The following is a 16,557-nucleotide window of genomic DNA, read 5'->3' on the forward strand; positions in this document are numbered from 1 at the left end:
CGGCCAAGGAGGGAATTAGTGTGGCATAGATCGGTGAGTGGGACCCTGAGACAACCACACACACACGCACACACACACACTGTGACAAAACCTCTTATCTACACACCATTAGTCACTACAACTGTTACATCATATTTATTTATCCAGCATGTTCAATTAATTCGTACAATAAAACACATAGGCTACACAAAGTGATCGAAACAAATAAGTACACTCTCAGTGTTCATTTTTAAAATGGATTTATTTTTGAAAAGATAACCATTTTTCTCAATATATAAAACTGTTAGGATGACATGCCAACAAAATAGGTATCCTAATAATGATATGATAAGAAATGCTTAAAGTCCCTGTAAAGTCAAAATTAAGTATGTGTTCTGAGTTTGTCACACCACAGAAAAATGTGTTATTAGTCACCCAGCCAAATTTGAATGATAAAAAAAGCCGTCAAGTAAATAAAAGAAGAGCAGATTCATAAATATCTCTAAAATGAGTTAAAATGTCTTTGGTATATTCTTTAAAACATCAAAAACAAAATCTTTTCCTCCATCCAGTAGTTTTAAACATAATTTTTTTTTTATTGAAAATCAAGGCTTCTGTTTATAAATAAAGACATAATCTACCACACCACAAAATGTTTATTGGAAAAGGCTAAACGATAAATCTAGATATAAAATAAAGTTGGAGAAACAAAGAAACAACCACATGTGACAAAAACTTAATTGCATTTGCATTTCTTCATGTAGCTAACACTTTTTTTTTTTAAAGTTCTTCTACACCAGTGTAAACAGTTTAAATCACCAGAATAAACCTATAGATCTCAAGATAGATAGTGTGATTTAGATCTAGTGAAACCATTAAGGCCTAAATGTGTGTTTACCACGATAATCCAAATGATTACTGGTGACCAACAGGATTTTACTCAAGGACTACAGTAAACTACACACAAAAGGCATTTGCTTTTTTGAAATTGTTATTTTACATTCGTTATAACGATTAAAAAATTCCCTGCTTTGTTCTAATGTGTGTCATGGATGAACATGAACAACCCAGCTGGCAGGAACCCACTGTGGTTCTTCTTGAGCATGTTGTATAGCTGTGAACAGATCCATGCATGAATCTTGCAGATCATCGTTCACAATCACGCAGTCGAAGAACTGACGGTACTTGCCCTCCATGGCCCTGCTTGCTTCCTCGATCTCCTCAAAGTCTTTATCCTGAGAAAACCAGGAGGAGAATGTTGCATTACAATCAAAATGCATGAACACACTCTTTTCCTTCTGTACGTAGCAGCTTATCAATCTATTATCAGAAAAAAATGTACCACAAGAAATATCAAATGCATATCTTACATGAAAGCATCTCTTAATGTAGCTGTTGGCAAGAAAATGTGGGTCTTTTCTTGTTTGCCTCATGCATTCAGGGGACGGAGGCCGCACATATATGATGTAGGGCATCAGCTTCTTGGTTCTGACTGAATTAATGCACTGGAATAAACAGAGGCATGCAAGTGCATTACTGTTAGCAACCTTACTAATGACAAAAACATAAGTTTGGTTTTGATAAATAAATAACACTTACATTAGGTTCAAGGTCAATAACACATATTTTCCCATTGTCCAAAACATCTTTGACTGAGTCTAAGCTGGTGCCATACATGTGTCCATTATCCTCTCCATACTCAAGGAATCTTGACACAGTTAAAAACACACACACACAAAGTTAAATCACAAGAACAGATGAAAAATTACATGTGTTTTTTAAAGTATTTAAAACATAAAAAAGATCAGATTACTTGTTATTAACCACCATGTACGCAAATATTTCCTTGGGCACAAAGTGATATTCACGGCCATTCTTCTCACCCATATTTTGGGGCCGTGTTGTGTCTGGAGAAAAACAAGAGACATGTTGTAACTTCAAACTGTTTTGTTAAATAATGCAAGGTGCTGTAAGCAATTTCAGGCGATCACGTGGCCTCTCTCCAAAACCCAGCCCTCCAAACTATGGCTGAATCCAAAATCGCCCCCTATACCCTCAAATAGGGCGTTATTTGACGGGACAGCCATTTGTAGTGGTGTCCGAAACCATAGTGGAAGTTATTGAGTGCACTTATTCAATCCCACATTGCACTGCAATAACGAGTGAACAACCGATGTACACACAACGAATGTCCGTATTCGCGCACTCCTTTTCATTCACTCCTTCAAGTGAGCAGTATTGGTGGACTAACGTAGGGAATAGTGAATGAGGGTTTAGGGGACAATTTCGGATTCAGCCTATACGTTTAGATTAGCGTACTGCTCTTTGTATTTCTGCAGTATATGTTTACTGTTCATACACAGTATGCAAACTTTCTATATGCATGGAATACCCAATGACCTACTATTTTCACCAAAATGAGATGTGGTATACGACATGAAATGCTGTGTGACGAATGAACTTAACTTTTACAGTTTTTGTAAAAAACTGCCGAGACTAATTATCAAAAGTGTTGATTACAACATTATATTTAGATCTATTCCCATTGCATAATAAGTTTCAGCGCTGAGAATTGTAACCAATCAGTCAAGTCTGTTGAGCACAAGAATGCAATGATCGTCGCCATTGCAACCCACTTTCATCATATCCAGCACCGTGCAACACAATGTAAATAAGAGGTCCATTGTGCAGCGTAGACAGCTTCATTGATTGATACAGGAGTTTTGAGTCGATTCATGACCCCTTTAAAATAATAGCAGCCACAGTTTTTATTTTGACATCTCAGTGATATTTGAGAGTAATAGGGACATTATTTGCATGATATTCCCAAAAACTTGTTTATAACACCTTTAAGTCATAGATTAAAGGGACCAAATGGGCCACATACGAGATATTGGTCCCTGGTACGTATTAGGGTTGATTTTGATCAGCCTCCTGCGTAATTCATTTACACCAACTCCCGATGGACCTGTGGAAAACATGGAAAAGCATTAAGGCACATGTATAAAACTCTGGCCATGGAGGGCCACTGCCCTGCAGAGTTTAGCTCCAACCTGCTCTGAAACACCAGCCTGGAAGTTTGCCTGGAATTAATCCTGAAGACCTTGATTAGCTGGATCAGGTGTGTTTAATTAGGGTTGAAGCTAAACTCTGCAGGGCTGTGGCCCTCTAGGAACTGAGTTTGACACCCCTGCATTAAGGCATTAATGGGTCAAACTCTGATCAATCAATCCCAAATGATAGTTATTGTCAGTTCATCTATCTATAGGTATGACTGTCAAGACGTGTATAACTTAGGGGACCCTACCAATGAGCACAATGAGACGAGGGGGATCGTCTATGTGGCGCTGGTAGTGGACCACCTCTTCATAGAGGTTGGCTGAAGTGTCATGGCAGATGCCGACTCCGCAGGAATAACACGACGGCTTTCGTCTAAGGTACGATTTCCTCCTCCACACACGCAGACTGTGCCGGAACCCCGCTGATTCAAACAATTCACTTTTCATATATGTGTATGGGTTTATATGATCCAAAATGGAAATTTACCATGTTGTACATTCATTTAGATTTCATACCTATGTATAAGCCCTGCATGTGTTCACCATTCTCACCCTCCTCTGAAACTGGACAAAACATACAGTTGATCAATGAAAAGACAAAAGAGAAGGACTACACGTCATAATAACAAATCAGAGATCATAGAAAGGTGATTTCATCATAAGCACATTTCATTATTTGTCAGTTTTATCAACTACTGCCAATGTCAGTAAATAAATATGTATTATGCATATTATATACATAGGTAAATTTCGTGGTAGACACAACCCCCTTAAAAGGCAACACTCCACTTTAGACATTCTACTAACTATAAGTAACTTTGCAACTACATGTGAACTAACAGTCATTAGAGTATCAGTAGACTGTCTGCTAAATATCTGCTAACACTTTATCGTGATGGTCCCCCAACAGACATTCTACTGACTATAAGTAACTTTGCAACTACATGTCAACTTAACAACAGTCTACTAAAACTCAAATGAGAGTTAGTTGGCATGTAGTTGCAAATTAATGAGAGTAAGTTGACATGCAGTCTCAGCTGTCAGACGTTTGATGCATAAGGCACACAAAATGGGAAACACTTCAGGAGTTTCGAAGTCGTCATCTGATTGGTTGAGTTCTACAGGAGTTCCAGGATACACGTGTCGCATTCTTTTATTATGCGACACGAATATATAAATTATTCATAATTCATTAGATGCATGTCGGTCTGTTACCATAGGCACTTTACATTTTCACGCCACTAAACATGACATGGAACAAAACGAACTGTGATTGGTTGCTTTACATGTCGGTCAGATGTCCTCTTGGCCGGTCCTTGGACAATGAAAGCTGCGATGGAGTCCAGACCTTCTGCTGTCAGTCTGAAGGTCTGGCTACGCAAGACTAGTTGACATGTAGTTGCAAAATTACTTATATATAGTAGAATGTCTAAAGTGGACCATCAAAACAAAGAGTAGCCATTCTCTCATTCAATGAAATGCTCTTTTCTCAGAAAAGACTTACCTACCGAACTCAAAATCTTCATCTGTAAAAACAAATAAATGAAATGAAAAATTGTGCTAAAATTGTTCATACAGCCATTTACTATAAAAATTGCTATTTATATCTAACTTTATTTCTTGCAATTACAATTTAGAGTTAACATAACAATTCTTAGTTTTTTCTCAGAATTGCACGTTTACAATTCAGAGTTTTGTGCTCAGAATTCTGAAATGTAAACTCATAAAAGTCGCAATGAAAGTTTTTATTTTTTATTCCAAAGGCAGAAACGGGCTTTCAAATATTTCCACACAGCATAATGAGTTAAATAAATGAAGACATGGATTGGGTGGGATAATCACCTGTTTCAATGTATTTGATCTCATCTGTTACCTCCTCTTCTCCTTTAAAACAAAGAGAGTTACTCTCAACACACTCTCACCCAGCACTACACAGTTAATACAAATATTTACATGTGGTTAACCAATATAATCAACATGAAATCACAACTGGTCCTATTTACAGGGGTTGGGAAAATCAAACTAAAACTAATTTATTAGTGGTTCGTACTACGTGGCAGGTGGTAGGCCAACATTACCCTGCATACCATAACTCCTGATACACCACAAATACTTGCTGTCCTGGTCACAGATGAGCCAGCGAGACACGTACTTACAAGTTGTCCTCTTTTGAACTCTGAAATGTCTCCCGTTATGTTGTGTGGATTGCAATATTTTATGTACAGCTATTTTATTGCTCTGCTAATTCAACCTTCACACTCTGCTCTTACTAATAGAATGTAAAATCAGTGAAGATTGGCCACCAGGCCGTGCATATATACGCCAGTGTTTAAGTTTCATTGTCCAAACCCTGTACTTCATGCACACCCATTTCTCAATCCAATCAATTTCCAATAAATAGAAACAAGTGACACCCTTGATTTTTCCTTGTTGGATATTCTGTTTCATGCAGAAATCCATCACATATGGAACATTGAACAATTATGTTCAATAATAGTGAAGATTTTATCTTTATAGCAATATCAGTGACATATGCATCATACTGTATATCAAAGAGCTTAAAGTAGGCTATATTAAATATTGAACACATGGTCTGAACACTGACTATAAATTAAAACACACTATAAACATAAGCTAACACAAAAAACAAATGGAAAGACACAAAAAAGATACATACCAACATCACCCGCACTCACTTTAGATGTCAAATAAAAGAAAACGACAAAGAATTAATAATAATTAATAATATGAATGCAGCATTGTGGGTAATCATATGAAAAGACCACTATTAGTGGATCATACCATTCTTTCATACTATTTTTTTCCCCCCCTGGGGTCAACTTGTATATGTAAACATGACTTTTTTAAATTTATGATGACTCTCTTGACTCTTAGATAATATATCTTGTTGTCCTAACATCTGGTGTTTAGAAATAATAGCATCTAATACTTCTTAATTCTCCTTAATTGTTGAGCGTAAGGAGGACAGGACTAGTCAATCGTCATGAAGGAAGGATCATGCCAAGAAAAGCTCACTTTCAAGCTTCTTTACAGTAATTAGATCAGGGTGAAGAGAGGGCAGGGATAAGAGGCTTATGATGCCAACCAACATCTTAAAGAGAGCACAGAAGTTTGTGTGTGTGTGTGTGTGTGTGTGTGTGTGTGTGTGTGTGTGTGTGTGTGTGTGTGTGTGTGTGTTATTAACGTACAGGGTCTGATGCAGGTGTGTGCTTGATAAGGTTGGGACCACCACAACTCCCTTTGCTTACTGCAAAAAAAGGAAATAAATCTTTAATCTTGCTTAAATTGATCAATGACATCAATTTGAAAGAACTTTAGCAAAATTCCAAACTGACGATCTGAACTGGTTAGTGGAGGGGATGAGGCCACAACACAATGAGGCACTGTGGAGTTTCCTGGCCTGCCACCATCGGATGTCCCTCTGGTCTACAATCTCCAGCAAGTCTCCTTTACTGAAGGCCATTCCTGCGTCTGGGCAGGGGATCGCAGGGTCCTGCAGAGGGCTGTAATCCACCATGGCTCTCACATACAGCTAATGGGAGACAGAGACAATCACTTCACACTTTTTTTTATTCTTTTTTAATAAGCCTTATTTTTAACACAGAAAGGGAACTCACTATACTGTATATAGTGAGTATTTATTAAATGCATTACAATGCCAGTCAAAAGTTGGGAATAAGATTTTTTTTAAATGTTTTTGGAAAAAAGTCTCTTATGCTCATCATATTTGAATATCTTTTAAAATGTTATTTCTGTGATGGTAAAGCTGAATTTTCAGCATCATTACTCCAGTCTTCAGTGTCACATTGTCCTCCAGAAATCATTCTAATATGTTGATTAATTATATTATTATAAATGTTAAAAAGATTTTTGCTGCTTGATATTTTTGTGGAAACAGTGATGCATTTTTTGGGGGGATTCTTTGATTAATAGAAAGTTCAATGACCAACATGTATTTGAAATATAAATCTTTTGTAACATTATATATGTTTTTACTGTCACTTTGATGAATTTAATGGATCATTGCTGAATAAAAGTATTAATTTATTTTTTAAATTATAAATATTTAAAATATATTCAAATAGAAAAGTCATTTTAAATTGTAATAATATTTCACAATATTACTGTCTTTTTGATCAAATAAATGCAGCCTTGCTGAACATAACAGACTTCAAAATTGTAATAATTCCAAACTTTTGACTAGAAGTGTATTTAATTTGACTAGAAATATATTTATAAAAAATAATACTGACATTTTGGGGAGTTAATGTTTTATGCAAATATTTACAGTGCACTTACTGTTGCTCGGCTGTTGATGGGTTGTGGTGAATTAGGGATCACTTTAAAATGAATATTTCTCTGAGATCTCACCTGTGAAAGTGTGGAACACTGCATGAATGGACATGATCAAGAGTAAGAATGGTTTGAAAGTCTTAGATATTCTGGAATGGGGGGGAGAGTGGGGAAGGTTATAAGAAACACAAAAGCAGATTTGAGTTTACCAGAATCTGAATGACGTGCTCGGGCTGCAGTCCTTGCACTTTCTGTCCATTCACTTCCACCAGCTTGTCACCAGGATGAAGAAGTCCTAAAAGACAAGTGTGCGCACGCGCACACATGCACACGCACACACACACACACGAGACTATTATTAGAGTCTACTATTAGAGTGCTATTAGAGTCTAATACTTTCATACAACATCAAAAGGATATTTTTAAAGTATTAGTTCACTTCAAATTGAAAATTCTGAAAACTCTTCAAAATATCTTCTTGTGTTCAGCAGAAGAAAGAAATTCATACAGGGTTGAAACAACTTGAGGGTGAGTAAATGATGCCAGAATTTTCATTTTAAAGTGAACTATTCCTTTAAGTTTTCACTAATGGCTCAGAAACACACACTTCAGCTTTAAAGTAGGCATGAAAAGAAAATTCTTTTTTTTTAATTACCTTATTGTGAACAATTCATCCATGCTGTTATGTTTCCATATGTTTAAATTAAAAAAAAAATCCGATCTTCCGGTAAAACGAAAGGTAAACTATGCTGGACTTCTCAAATCATTTAGTCAACTTAAACTCCGCCTGTTTCTTACAATCGACTGCAAGCTTGCGTTCAGATCTGCATCCATCCAATCAACAACCGATGGGTAGAGCCAAGTCCCTCTCATACATTTTTTCTTTTTTGATAATCCATTTCACTCAGATGTATGCCTCAGTAAGGAAGAAATTACCTGACTTGAACCAACGTAACTCTTGCTAAGTATGAGCTCAAAGAACAAAAATTGTATGACTACCGACAGGTTACTCACCACTGCGATCTGCCAGTCCTCCATGTATCACCCTTGCAATAAAGATGTTCCCCGTTTTTTCATCCTTCCTAATAGTTGCCCCCTAAAAATGAAAAAACAGACAAGAATAGTCAACCAGTTTGTTGTCAATGACTGCAGGTGTCACATGGTGATTCACACAGAGGATCTTACAGCTGCACATGAGTGGAGGAAGGCTGTGGGTGCAATGGAGGTCACGTTATGATGAAATATTAGGAAGACGGACACTACAGAAATTAGATTGCAGAATGCAGTCAACTCAAACAGAAACATGCCTGACTTGACCTCAAGATCAAAGAGGAACTTGAGAGTTTCAGAGGTTAAGGGAAAGACACGTAGGACTGATAAATAAGCTTCAGATGAAGAATGAAGTGAGAATGAAGTGTTTACTTTGAAGGCTCTTGGTACTCTTGAACAATGTTAACAAACACACATGAATGATTCGTTCCATGGGTCTTGAGTGTAGATGGGATGAACAAGAGATACAAATGAGAACAAGATCAAGTAATTGCCTGTTTGTTGTGTAGCTCCACTGTAGTGAACAATTTCATCGCTCCATTCAGTAAAATCAAAACCAGCAAATTCGGCAAAGAGCAATGTTAGGAGAGAGAAGTGGGAACACAGTCATTGTTATTTCCTCATCTTTGACTTTTTCTTTTTGCTAGAGAGGCAAAGGATTTTTTCACAGTCATCATTTGGACTGGAGGCGGTCAAACCATTTGATAGGGAAGTCTGTCCGGTTTTACTTCTTGGTGTTACAGACCTGTTTCTGGTCTGGTTTGATGAAGACTTGCACGATGAGTTGCACTGTGGTGCTACATGAGGAACATCCATGCCACAGCTGAGAGACGAGGAGGAAAACGACGATGCGGTTGAGGATGAAGACGACGAGAAGGAGGATGAGACACGAGGAGTGTTGCTGAAAGATTTCTTGGCTGGCAATATCGGCTGGCAGGGCGAGTAGGTGCAGGCTGTTTTTGAGACATGTTGGGGTCTGAAAGCATGTGCCACTTCTGGAGACTTGCTGGTGATAATAAGACCCTGCAGTTTGTCCACCACTTCCACCAACAGACTCAACGCCTGGGCGTTTTCCTCCACGCTGTCCGTCATTCTCTCCGTTACCGCCACCATCTTCTGCCTGAGATCTCGAGCGTCACTAGTACTAGGGTCTATACTGCTGGCAACAGTATGGACGGTGGACCTCAGCTCATCCAGGCTGTGTTGCTTCGTGAACACCGGAGCTGGATGAGAAGAGCGGGTGGCGTCTACGGAGTACTGCCGTTGAAGCAGAGGGCTGGAGGGGGCTGTCTGGGAATGGAGGCCACATCCAGACGGGCAGCATGTGCGCGGGTACACTAGAGATGAGGCGGTGCAAGCTGTGCGTGTATGGTGTTGATCTTCAACTAGTCCATCTGTACAGTTCTCTTCAAGTTATGAAGGACAAAACAGGATAGATTAATTTGGTTTCAGAATTAAAGAGAGTAACACAGTGTTTGGCCTCGTCAGGCCATCAGTACATGATGACCCTTACCCATAATCACAGAGTCATAAACGGCCGGAGCGGACAGGTTCAGACCTCCTCCCGAGAGATGGGCAGTTTGGCAGCACAGGTTGCAGCTTCCGGTGGACTGATACCTGGGCAGTGAGTGTGGCTGTCCTGGGGGTACGGAGGACAGCAGACCTGTGGAGGACGACAGGCCACCTGCAGACCCCAGGAGACTTTGTTCCCCTGAGCCAAAACGCCTGGCTAAAGCCAGTTTCTCCACTGTTAGTCGCCTAAGGCTGTTCCAGTAACTGGGTTTTCCCTCTCTGACACTCTTATAAGTGAGAGAACAGGATGGAAGTGTTAACCGACAAACATTAAACCAGGAAAAGCTTGGGGATCTTACAATATAGATAAGATAAAAGTCAAGTAAAACCGCATTAAGGTGCGAACCGAAGCCATTATCTGTATATGTATCTGTATCTGTTACAATGACAAAATGATCTGTATCTTAATTTAGATGGAACTGGATGTAGGCAGGGTTTAAACCTGAAGTTAAAGCTCATTCCATCATTTCTTGTTTAAAGGGCTAAAGGCCTTTATTTTGCAATAACAACCACCTGGATGTACCTACATTATACCAACTATTACGTAGCTATCTGCCACAAAAGTGAAAAATTGGATGCGAAATAAAACTCAAAGCTAAAGTGAAGAAAAACAGTTCATAGCAAGAAGATTTGAGCCTAGGTGATCAAACAAGTATAAACAAGATGAACATGGGGTAATGTCATACTACTTGTCATACTACACTGCTTTTCACCAAATAAATAATTACATGGTCATGGGATATTGATTTGAGTTGAAATTCCTCAAAATATCTGATTATTATCTAACAATCCATTACAGTATACTAAAAAATCATTCTGGCAACAGGATGGACATTACAATAATTTTACAGTACTATTAATACTGAAGTCCTCTTGATTTCATTCATAATGTCCACACTTTAGTCATATTGGTTTTATAGACTCACCATAGCATATTAATCTTAAATATGGTCATTAAAAGCATTGCTCTATCCTTGTGCTTGTTGGACAATCAGTCGAACAAATATTTTTTTGCTAAAATTCATTATTCAAGTCATTATTCATGCCTTTAAAAGGATAGTTCACCTAAAAATGAACCAGACAGTTGACGGCACCCATTGAGTTCCATAGCTGAATTTGCCTTAAGTACTGAATAATATTTATTGACAACATGTACTTACTAAAGTGTTAGGATTAAGGTGATGATACACACGGCAACTTTTTGAGCAATGTTGCCGTCAACAGGCAACCAGATGAGACACAGGGCCCACGACCGATCTAAATTATCCAGATAGAAATGTAATGCCCATTTTCAATGGAAAAGTGCCCAAGCAACAATCGCTCGGCAAGATTGCCCAGCAACATTGCTCAGAAAGTTGCCCTGTGTATCATCACCTTTAGGGTTTGGTTTAGGGTTGGTTGCATGTAATTTTTCCAAATTTACTGTTATTACTATAGTGAGTACATGTAACTTGACAAGGACACTGTAAAATAAAGTGCTGACCCTTTTCCTTTCACTACACTACACTGTAAACTAAGCAGAATTGTAGATTACAACACATCACTGTCATCATAAGAATGAACACAGTGAAGTCCAAAATCAAGGGTATGACTGGTAGGATTTGTATGTATGTACTAAAATAAGACTCAAACATCTGAGTTCAATAGGTTTCAAAAGCCCATTATTACGTAACAATACAATACAATACAACAATACAATGCTTAGATAGACTACACCATAAATGAGGCAAAATACATTTAATGCCACGTACACTTTACATGATACCGCATTATAGTACGACGAGGGACATTTAAGTGGGATTACAGCTAAGCTGTTCGCTAACATATCTGAAATTGCATTGCTATTTATGATCTGATCCTCACCAGAGGCTGTTTGTTCTTCACAAGGCAAACAATCCTCATGGGCTCCTCATTGTCAGGCAGTTTGTCAGGAAGGGGCGGCAACACTGGACCATAGTCCCTCTGAGCCACAGAATCATGGGCAGAGAGCAAAGCCTGGGGAGAAATGCATAATAAATGGTCAAAAAGAGTGGCCTAACAATAATACATGTACCATACTTGCAATGAATGCAACCTGAATAAGACTCTAACCTGCATATGAGGGTATTTCAGCAACATATAAAGTTCCTGTGCTTCAGAGGAGGGAGCAGCCAGTCCTCGCACACTGGCCATAATCTGTGGGACAGGAGAATAGAGGATGATAGGATTACTTCACCCGGAAATTAAAATACTTTCATCATTTACTCACCCTCATTTATGGCCTTAGAAGACTTTTTAATATACTATAGTGCTCAAATAATCATCTTCTTAACCTCACAAATGGCTCTAGAAGTCTTTTAATATACTGTAGTGCTCAAATCATCATCTACTCACCCTCATGTAAGGCTTTAGAAGACTTTTAATATACTGTAGTGCTCAAATCATCATATACTCACCCTCATGTAAGGCTTTAGAAGACTTTTAATATACTGTAGTGCTCAAATCATCATCTACTCACCCTCATGTAAGGCTTTAGAAGACTTTTAATATACTGTAGTGCTCAAATCATCATATACTCACCCTCATGTAAGGCTTTGGAAGACTTTTAATATACTGTAGTGCTCAAATCATCATATACTCACCCTCATGTAAGGCTTTGGAAGACTTTTAATATACTGTAGTGCTCAAATCATCATATACTCACACTCATGTAAGGCTTTGGAAGACTTTTAATATACTGTAGTGCTCAAATCATCATATACTCACACTCATGTAAGGCTTTAGAAGACTTTTAATATACTGTAGTGCTCAAATCATCATATACTCACCCTCATGTAAGGCTTTGGAAGACTTTTAATATACTGTAGTGCTCAAATCATCATCTACTCACCCTCATGTAAGGCTTTAGAAGACTTTTAATATACTGTAGTGCTCAAATCATCATATACTCACCCTCATGTATGGCTTTAGAAGACATATATACTGTAGCATTCAAATCAATGGTTTCACAGTAAATTATAGAAGGTTTTATATGACATGGAAGGATCATAGATTTTCAATATCCCTCTAAAGCCAAGTCAGTAATAAAAGGCAGACACTGACCTCCTGAGATAGTCTTGAGGAGTAAGGCATGTATGGTCTTGGGGCATCTTGACTGTGCAGCACCAGACACTCATATACCTATGGGAATAAAAACAAATCTTTCACATGCAAACCAGCTGCAAACTCTATAGATACAGCATTTCAGAGTCCAATGATCTGCCTGGTATAATGTCTAATGATTAGATGTTTATTGGGGAAATCTAGTGTAAAGCTGTTTGAATGAGCATGTCTTACCCTGAGAAGAGAATAGAGCCAGGGAGCACGGAGGAGACTGTACAGAAGATCAGCACCATTAATATCTCTGTCTATGGACAGTCTCACTTCCTCTACCACTTCTGCCAAGATCTGAGCCAGACCTTCATCTGAGAAAGAAAGCAAGACTGAACTAAGAATGAAAAATGTATATAGAATGTGAAGGGGCTTTCAAAGGTCTGAGATTTTGCATGAATTTCAAAATTCTGTAGTATTTGATTCGCTGCTATAATTTGGGCATGCAAATACACTCCTTTAATCTAGTTAAGAGTGATGTTGAGCCAACCAAGGCGCACCATTGTCCTCATGTCCAGGGTGAGTCATTGGCTCCTCCTCCATTGATTCCCGCATGACAAGCTTCTCTGTTCATCAGATCAATGCAACCCTATGAAACAAATCAATGTCTAGAATACAAAAGTATACAGTAATCCGCATTTCTGTATAAGAATGATAACTCATGAATTATGAGTGCAAAACTGGCAGAACCATCACACACGTAGTTGGCTGCAATGTTTTTGCAAAAACAGCAAAAAGATTACAAACATTTTAGGTTATAGCTTTAACCTATCATTTTAATCACTTATTCATAACACCTTTAAGTGCCCCTTAAACATCATTTAAAACATAGTTACCATATAAACTTTATTCTGGAGATATAAACTATAATGGTCAGTCAGTCAGTGTCATTTGTTACAAAGGTTATCTACAACAATAGAATTAAAACATCTCAAATTGAAGTCATCTAGAAAATTAAGTGTTTACTTAATTCATTTAAAGAATGACATTTCACATTGATTGTGATCTCTGAACTGGAGTGACTCTGTATTACGAAAGCAGGTCAAGAGGCCGTCATGTGAAGATTAGAGTATGATGCCACACTTACCTTCTTACACTCCTCTCACGGTCTTCCTCCAAGTCACACTGTCACTTCCACTTCCCACGTTTAGACCAAGAGGCTATGGAGCATCTTGTCAGTTGAGCTTTAGATCAAGGTGATCTTCTGCTTCTGGCCTGCCAACATGCATGTGATTTTACTATAAAATGTCTCTGGAAACTCAGATTGTAATCCTTTTCTATCTCACTTAATCCTGCGAGGGGCCGGCCTCTCTCGGTGAGCACTTCAATAGGACCGCCTGCCACTCAAAGCTTCTTATCTCCGCCTGCTTTTAGAGCTCGATAGACACACTCACACATACACAATACGGCCCTACCAACTTTACAGCTAAAATGGAAAATAAGACATGAAAAACATCACATAAATCCAAGACTTAACTCAGCCGGTGCCACAGATTTTCTCCTGACATTATCGTTACATAATAGACAAAGACAGACACATTTGACAATGCCAGAGACTTAAAAATGGCAATCAAACAAATATATAGCAAATAGATTCATCATATTTAACGAAGAAATGTGCATTTTTTTAACAGTAAAAAATGTCTGAGCTAAAAAGCTAGGACATCGCATTGCTAATGGTCACGGGAACTACAGGTACATTAACCAATGATAAATGCAATGATAATGGTCTTAAATTGAAATATATCAACTTTTCTATATTATCTATATTATAATCAATTTATAACTATAAAAGCTAGGTGACAGAGAGGAAAACCACAACATAAGTTTCATCTCCAAATTATGCAACATTTATTAGTCTGTCAGATAATTGTTAAAAAAATATTAATTACATTTTTTTTCATATGAACTCAATTCAAATGCATTGAACTAATTAATTTTCAAGGTGACAGTAATAATTAGATCAACAATGACAGTGCAAGTAATTTATCAAAACCAGTAACCTTCTGAAAACAAAACCAGGCTTTGTAAGTATAGCAGTAAAGCTCATGTCGTATTTATGATCTTTATAAGAAATGTTTTATTAACCAGCCTAGTGATAACAATGACCTAACTAGTGACAGACCGAAATATTGGGTAGGCCGATTAATCAGACAAAATTTAGCCAATTTGTGATAAACAGCACCAGCCAACAATTGGTTGTTTTTCAATGAAAAGAACATTAATTGTCATTAAAAACCCATTTCAGTTGATCACTAGATCTCACACTAAGGCTGTGTGACATATCAGCAAAACCTTTTCAGTGCATGTTCAAATGTACTATACAAAAAATGCATTTAGAGGAAAACACAAACACACACAGTATTTTTACACAAGTGCTTGATCAGTTTGTTGAAAATGTAAAGCATATTGCTAATATTTTTAAATATTATTCCCTTATTGCATAGTGTAAAAATGCCATGGACTGAAAAAATATTACTCAAGACTCCAGTGTATAAGCTCTAAATATATCTAAATAAATTCACTCTGGTACACTTTAAGAGTGTATCAAATTACAACTAAATCAAATTTCATATAGTGTTTCATGTCATATGCTGAAATGCAAACCATTTCTTTCAGAATATCAGTTGTTTCAGTTACACAGATTATACAGTTAAAATACATCACAACATTATCTGACTTCAATTATGTCTGCAAGCCATCTTTACATGTCAGTGCTTCAATGACATTGTTCAATCTCTGCTAACGATTTATAACACTTCAAATGTATTGAAAAACACAGCAACCCTGTGTAATGTGCAAAATCACAATAGAACCAGTAACCCAAACAGAAGCTGGTTAATAATAGGGATGCATCTATCGGATTTTATAGGATTGTTTACAAGTTAAAAGTAACGTGACAGTAACTCTGTTTTCAAAGTTCATTCAGTAACAAGCTATTTTTCCCCAAAAACCAATGGCACTGCTTTGCAACCATGTAAGCTAACAACTTAATCATACATTACATACGCTCCTTGAATGTTCTCTTTGTCTTAAAAAGCATTGGAAAGTCTGATTCATTTTTAGTGAATTTCCTATGATAGTGAAGTTCCTTTGGATGGATCATTTATATACACTACCTTTAAAAAAATTTGTACGATTTTTTAAAAATAAATTAATTGTTTTATCCAGCAAGGATGCATTAAAACGATCCAAAGTAACAGTAAATACATCTATCATGATGCAAAAGATTTGATTTCAAATAAATGCTGTTTTCTTTACACTTTCTATTAATCAAAGAATCCTGAAAAAAATGAATCACAAAAAAGCAGCAGATCTGTTTTCAACATTAATAATAATAAGAAATGTTTCTTAAGCAGCAAACCAGCATATTAGACTGATTTCTGAAGGATCATGTGACACTGAAGACTGGAGTAATGATGCTGAAAATACAGCTTTACATCACAGGAATAAA

At 37.3% G+C, this 16,557-nt stretch overlaps 2 protein-coding genes across 2 annotated transcripts; both read right to left on the reverse strand.

Moving 5' to 3' along the window:
- Positions 1-222: 222 nt before the first annotated feature.
- mpp4a (MAGUK p55 scaffold protein 4a) lies at positions 223-14,550 on the reverse strand. The gene is made up of 21 exons (XM_084122460.1): positions 14,191-14,550; positions 13,604-13,692; positions 13,290-13,417; positions 13,056-13,133; positions 12,066-12,149; positions 11,838-11,969; positions 8,367-8,448; positions 7,562-7,647; positions 7,359-7,430; positions 6,395-6,591; positions 6,248-6,306; positions 5,716-5,733; positions 4,881-4,922; positions 4,547-4,564; positions 3,555-3,602; positions 3,287-3,460; positions 2,867-2,947; positions 1,793-1,886; positions 1,579-1,687; positions 1,350-1,484; positions 223-1,214 (listed from the first exon to the last, which is right to left on the reverse strand). Exons 2-21 carry the CDS (start codon positions 13,656-13,658, stop codon positions 1,026-1,028), a joined length of 1,881 nt encoding a protein of 626 aa, XP_083978586.1. The 5' UTR covers positions 13,659-13,692; positions 14,191-14,550; the 3' UTR covers positions 223-1,025.
- LOC311088398 (uncharacterized protein) lies at positions 8,913-10,607 on the reverse strand. The gene is made up of 2 exons (XM_084122465.1): positions 9,916-10,607; positions 8,913-9,808 (listed from the first exon to the last, which is right to left on the reverse strand). The coding sequence occupies exons 1-2, from the start codon at positions 9,917-9,919 to the stop codon at positions 9,015-9,017; spliced, it is 798 nt and encodes a 265-aa protein (XP_083978591.1). The 5' UTR covers positions 9,920-10,607; the 3' UTR covers positions 8,913-9,014.
- Positions 14,551-16,557: the final 2,007 nt, after the last annotated feature.

The sequence above is a fragment of the Abramis brama genome, assembly GCF_963993115.1.
Source record: "Abramis brama genome assembly, chromosome: 8".
Classification (NCBI taxonomy): domain Eukaryota; kingdom Metazoa; phylum Chordata; class Actinopteri; order Cypriniformes; family Leuciscidae; genus Abramis; species Abramis brama.